Source organism: Pteropus alecto, unplaced genomic scaffold (assembly GCF_000325575.1).
Source record: "Pteropus alecto unplaced genomic scaffold, ASM32557v1 scaffold45, whole genome shotgun sequence".
In the NCBI taxonomy this organism is placed as follows: domain Eukaryota; kingdom Metazoa; phylum Chordata; class Mammalia; order Chiroptera; family Pteropodidae; genus Pteropus; species Pteropus alecto.
In genome coordinates, this window is record NW_006442491.1 from 26,574,752 (window position 1) to 26,581,131 (window position 6,380).

General features: G+C 50.4%; 1 protein-coding gene across 1 annotated transcript in view; it reads right to left on the reverse strand.

Annotated features, from left to right (window-relative positions):
• PTPRT (protein tyrosine phosphatase, receptor type T) overlaps positions 1-6,380 on the reverse strand; it is a 675,700-nt gene that overhangs the window by 10,687 nt on the left and 658,633 nt on the right. Inside the window, exon 27 of the mRNA XM_015596894.1 lies at positions 5,077-5,208. Within this exon, the coding sequence (XP_015452380.1) occupies positions 5,077-5,208 (132 nt within the window). The remainder of the gene's footprint in view (positions 1-5,076; positions 5,209-6,380) is intronic.

Genomic DNA, 6,380 nt, shown 5'->3' on the forward strand with positions numbered 1-6,380 from the left:
GAGGACAGGAAAAGACATCTCTGAAACATCACCCCTGCTCTTCTCCTGGGAGGATGACAAGCTTGCCTCTCTCACTTCCAGAAGCTCCGTGGGAATGCATCTCTCGTGGCCCTGCCCTCATCTACCTTTCCATGGTGGGAGTCTCAGAACTGGGTGACTCAGCTTTGAAACTAAGGAACAGTCCTTCCTGCTCCGGATACCCAGGTACTAGCAAGTCTGTTTAGTAGGCACTGGACTCTGGAACTCCTGTCGTGTCAATGGCAGCAGAAGTCTTTACCCTCCCTGGCAGGGGGCCCCTGGCCTGAGTCAGTGATGGGCCATGAGACTTCGGACAGATCCCTCCCCCTGGGTCTCAGTCCCCTGGCCTCCACAACCAGGGGGAGTGGCCCTGAGTCACATCAGTGGTTTCCCAAGCGGGGTCCTTAAAGATGGCCGGAGAAGCCATGAGCTGTCTCCAAAGTCTTGAAGAACCCGTGGGGGTCACGCTGTTGTCCCAGAGTGGGGGATGGCGACTCTGGCTTTGGGCTAGAATCAGAGCATCTCATCGTATTAGCTCTGCACATGGCCTGCAGAGCAGAAGTTGACCGGGGCAGTTATATTTATGGAAGAAACACAAGAAAACAAATTATCAATTGGTAAATACAGTTTGGGAAGTAAAAGCTTTCAAAATAGCAGGTCCATGGAGGGAAGATGGGAAAATATTGAAGGTGTTTGGAGAACACTTTAATTTTTGCTTTCGTTGTCACATGACCTTCCACTGACTGATCCTCCTCACTCCTCTTATGAGGACCCTAATATTGGGCCCACCTGGATAACCCAGGACAATCTACACATCTCAAGATCCTTAACTTCATCACATCTGCAGAATCCCCTCTACCATGTAAGATAATACATCCACGGGTTTAGGGCTTAGGATGTGGACATCTTTGTGGGGGGCGTGATTCTGCCCACCGTGTAGCCCACAGCTAGCACGGGAGGATCTCCTGAGCTCTCCAGACAATATAATGGGGGCGGCATGGCCAGGAAGAGAGCTTCTTCCTGTTGTATCCTCCCCATGGACTTTGGCCTAACCATAGAGCCCACAGAGATGGAAGAGGTTCTTTCTGGTGCACTCCTCAGAAACCCCAGTGCCACTTGCCAGATGTTGTGGTTCTAGAATTTTGCCCCACTAATCTGGCCAGAGGCCTTTGGAATCCAGCAGAGCTAGAAAAATCTCCAAGGCCGAATGTAGTTGCTTTGAGAGTCTTTATCTTGAGCTCCCACTGCTCGTAATTATCATTGGACAGCAGCCACTGCGGAGAATGGAAGAGTATCTGTGGCTGGGGATGGCTGACTGGATGAAGTAGTACAGGATACTGTGCACAGGCAGACGGTCTAGCCAGCAGTGCAAGAAAATAAAGCACTCTGAGATCTCTCATCCACTCTTCAACTTTATTTTGCTGTAATTTATAGGAAGCCTGGCCACAACTGCCAGCATGAGCCATCACAGTCCCCAGTCAAATCTCAGGATGTGACCTTGGTCCTCTCGGGAGCAATCTAAGGAGTTTAGGACCTGAAGTTGAACTGTCTGTGTGGTTGGGCTGGCTGAAACTATGGGCTGGCTGCCTTGGCATGGGCACACTGGCAGACAAATTCTGATGCCACTTCAAAGAACCGCCCCTCCAGGTGCCAAGGGCGGTTTTTCTGATGCTCACGCTGTGTCATTGTTTATTTTCGCAAGGCGCCCAGCTGTTGTGGTGATGATATTTATATCAGCAAGTGCTCTATTCATCTGCCGATTTTCAGGGATGCTTGCCAGCTGCATATGGCAGCCAACCTCAGGGCCTGATGTTTTTGCATTTAGAGAATCGATTCTCAAAGGCTGTACCAACATCTGGGGCTGAAAGATCTTCATTCACACAGGGCCCATGCTGCAAGGGGAAGCTATAGCCAATGACCTTGACCCTTGCTTCTCTATATGTCCTAAAGTGAGGTTCTTTGAAAATCCTCTTCTGTGCCTGAGCTCTGGTTTTACAAAAAGGGACACTGGAAAAGGAACAGCAAATAGGCTTCCACTGGCTCTACTTCACTCCTGGACTCCGAAAGCAGGGTTCACTATTTTACTTTTTGAGGCAAAGGAACAGGGCGGTGATGCCTTCTGACCCTGGAATTTGGCAGGGGTCTTTGTTTTACAGAAATCCACTTAATTTCATGATTATCTCAGATTCCAGCTTTCTGTTGTTTGGACCCCAAGCCTTAGAGTCATCCTTTTTTTTTTTTTCTTTTCTCTAACTTTCCATATTCAAACAGTCAGGATATTTTGTTGGGTCTACCTTATATATCCAGAACCTGCTCCATCGCTGCCACCTAGGTTCAATTCACCATCACCTGTCACCTGGCTGACTGCCTGAGCGTCCGCTCTGTTCTCTCTGCTTCCCCTATTTGCAACTACCCTGCCCCTTCCTGCACCAACAGTCTATGAACACACGAGTCAGAGGAATGCCTTTTTTTAAGAAAAAAATCGAATTACTTTTTCAAGTCACTTTTCTCCTCAAAATCTGTCAATGACTCCACATTTCTCTTTGGGGAAAACCCACATTTCCTCCTGTGACCTGGTCCTCCAAGGCCCTCCATGACTCGGTCCTGCTGCGTCTTTGTGTTACCTTCTGCCGCTGTCCCCCCCACACACTCTGCTTCAGTCTCAGTGGCCTCCCTGGTGTTCCTCAAATGGGCCAGGTCATGCCCACTACGAGGCCTTGGTGCAGGTTGTCATCGCAGCCCGACGCTCTGCCTTGTGATGCTCACGTGACTCATTCCCTCACCTCCTCCAAACCCGTGCTCAGATATGACCTTGACAGGGTCTGCCTTGATCACGCTACTACAGTTGCATCCTATGCCCTAACCTAGCTTTCCCATCTTTATCACCCCGCCCTCTTATTTTCCTTTTTCCATGCATCTGTCACCTTTTAACATATGGTTAAGGACATTATGGAATGTATGTCTCTGTTTCTTGTCTTCCCTGCTTTAGAATTGAAGTTGCAGGAGAGATGAGAGTTTTCTGTTTTGCTTTTTCCATCTCATGTACTAATGCAATCCAAGCACTTAGAACTGCTTCTGGCAAATAGCAGATACTCAATAAATAAGGTTGAATGAATGAGCAGCATCTCTCTTGAACGTCTCTCAGATGTACACCCAAGTTGCATTCAATTTCATCTTCTATTATCTGCTCCTCTCTCGCCCTCCCCAACCTTCCTGCTTCCTCTCCCTCTCCCCGCTGCATTCCCCATCCTGGCCAGGTGCATCTTCAGATGCTTGACTGCCCAGAGCGGATCCCCTGCCACCATCCATGACTCGTCCTCATTCCCCTTCCACACCCAACTGCTCCTCAAACCTGGGGACCTTAACTCTGGCCACGTTTTCACATCCAACCCCAATTCTCTCGCCTCCTGGCCACTTCCTCAGTTCAGATCATCCCTTTATTTTCTATACATTTGCAATAGTCTCCTCTTCGATCTCCTGGTTTCCAAGTTTTCCCTCCTCACTGGTCCCCAGACTCACCTTTCTAACAGGCAGCCTGCCACAGCACTGCTTAACCTCTTCACTCTCTCTCCTCCCCAGACAACAAGTATTTTCTAACTGTGCTCCTAGGTACCCCAGGGGTTCCACAAAGGTACCCAGAGTGGCTGACTCTCTGGGAGCACCAGGAGGAGCCAAAAGCTTGGGTGGGTGGAGCTCCAGACCCCCAACCCTCACTTCAACACTGGCGGCTCTCAATCCTACCTGCGTTATATATTGGACTTGCATGAAAACTTTTATTTGCAGAAAGGAGTCTGTTGCATGTAAGAGAAGAGTCTTTAAAAAAGCAAAACAATAACAAAACACTTACCATGCTGCAGGCCAGGGCCCTGATGCATTTTCCAGCGTCACCACCCTTTCCTGCGGACATACCCCGCGCCCCAGCCACCCTGCCCCGGAGCTGTTCTACAGAATGGCCCGCATGCATTCACCCCACCTCGCCTTTGCCCCTGCCGTTCCCTCTGCTTGGAATGTCTTTTCCCAGCTACTTCATCCCCCACACGCCAAATCTCTGCTGCCTTCTTCAAGGCCAAAGTCACCTTCTTTTTGAAGTCTTCCCTCACCCTCTGGGCAGAATTAATTGCTCCCTGTTCCCCGCCAGCACAGCACTTCACTTCTGACCTCTATTATAGCGCTGCCACACGAGGTTGGGACAATTTGCTCATCCGTCTCTGTAGCCAAACTGTGAGCTCCTGGAGGGCTGAGATTCCAGCTCAGATCCATTTTTATTTTATTCCCACACAAGGGCTGCGCAAGGCCAGTGCTCACAGAGACATGTGCTGAGTTACTTTGAGTTTCCTTCAAGACTGTGAAAGGATTGCTTTTCAAAAACCTAAGGGGCCATTCTCACCTCCTCCACCCAGGAATGGCCGCCCCGCCATAGGGATGTGGGCTCCAGAAGCTGTCCCATGACATGTGTCCTGTGTCCTCAGTACCACGATGTGCTGTAAGCACATGATGCTTGGAACTGTCAGACCCAGTGGGGCTAAGGCATGAAGCCTGAAGGACACAAGAGTCTCCTGTGACAAAGCCAGAGCTTGGGGTGGTGGTCAGTGGGCAAAGGGTCCAAGGTTCAAGCCCCATGCTCTGCCAGAGCAGGGCGCGTGGGGGAGGAGTAGGGTGGGTGGGTATGGCCAGGCGTCAGGATATTCTGCAGGGCTGGAGACACTAGGAGCTGGGGGAGGTGGTCTCTTCTGTGAGCTCTGCATGATAACCAGTGCCTGGGGGATGGAACAATAGAGTCTGGCCCTGGGCAATGGGGACCAAACAAAGCCCATAGCAAGCAGGACTCATTGCTGGGATACAGAGGGGCCTGGGGTGGCAGGGCCTGGCAAGAGACACCTGGCTTTGTTGGAAGCCAAATGGGCTTGCTTGGTGCTCACAGCCACAGTGCCCAGCAAACAGCAGCTCAGTTAGGCAGAAGCAGCACTGTGCTGGCTCTCAAGGCTTTCCCTCCAACTCTAGGGCACGGCCGCCCTAGCACGCCTGGGCCCCTAGGCCAGTGGCTGGGCCTCCTCCTACCTGAGCCGTGTCCATCTCATTCAGCATCACCACGGAGGAGCAGTTATAATCGAACACCAGCCTCCAGAAATCCGCCACGGTGTTGGGTAGAGGATGTTGCGTGACCACGAAGGCGGCAGGCTGCTTGTGGCTCTGACAAAAGAACAACACAGGCTTCGTAAAATATACATCCATCAGCGACGTTCTGATGCTGATGAGGCCAGGATGGCTGCCAGAGGCCCCCGAGCCTGCCAAACAGATTACACAAAGCACCTGGCTGTTCTGTTATCTCTGGGTGCCCTGGTGGCAAAGGGGACCTTCTCATAATGAACTCATTCTCCTCCAAACTAAGACATTTCATTAGGAAAGTGTCACTCGGATAGGGATTATTCAAATAAATTATTTATGTCTTGGAGCTCAGCAAATAATCATCATTACAATATGAAATGAAAGATTCCGAAGGCAGATTTGCTGCTCTGCTGGCCAAGGCTCCTCTTGGGATAAAAGGGATATCTTGTGTCCCTGTGCCCACAATACTGCAGGAGGGGTTGGTTCAGCCTGAGGCAGAGAGCCTGCGAAAGGGTCTTAACTTGCGGGAGGCTCACTCCTGCCCCAAGGCTGGAATGAGGGCCGAGCTGGCCCGGCAGAAAATGGCACTGTGTCCAGTGGGGCAGTGAAAGGTGCCCAGAATTTAGATTCAGGCAGATGTGGGCTCAAACCCAGCTTTGCCACTTGTACGTTATCAGTTAATCATTCATTCATCCATCCATCCATTCATTCATTCAAGCATCATTTGCAAAGTGACTTTTTTTTTTTTTTTTTTTTTGGTGCTAAGCATTGACAAATTATTAGATCTCTCCAAATCTCAGGTTCTTCATCTGGAAAATGGGAATCATAACTCCAAAAGGATGATGTCATACAGCTTGAATGCGATTTGGATGTGAAAAGACCAGCAAGCAAGAACCGAGCTGTGAGGCCACTGGACCGGGCAGACACACTGCGACTTGGTTCTTCACCCTTGGCCCAAGCACTGTGGCTGGCACGCTAGACACATTAGCACAGGTCCAGCAAACAAAACACATAAATTCAGTCCCATATTGCAGATGGGGAAACTGAGGCCCAGAGAAAATGGCCTCTGTGAGTTTGGGCTACATCCGAAGCTTCGACTGGGCCCTGTTTATTACAGTCTCCTGTGAAAAGGTGTTTGGAAAGATTGGGAAGGTTCCCCACTTCACCAGTGATCTGTGAGACCTGAGAAATCACCCATGCTCACAAGAAGTTTTCCTGGGACACGGTTCCCGTGGGAGCCCCAGTTGTTTTCGGCA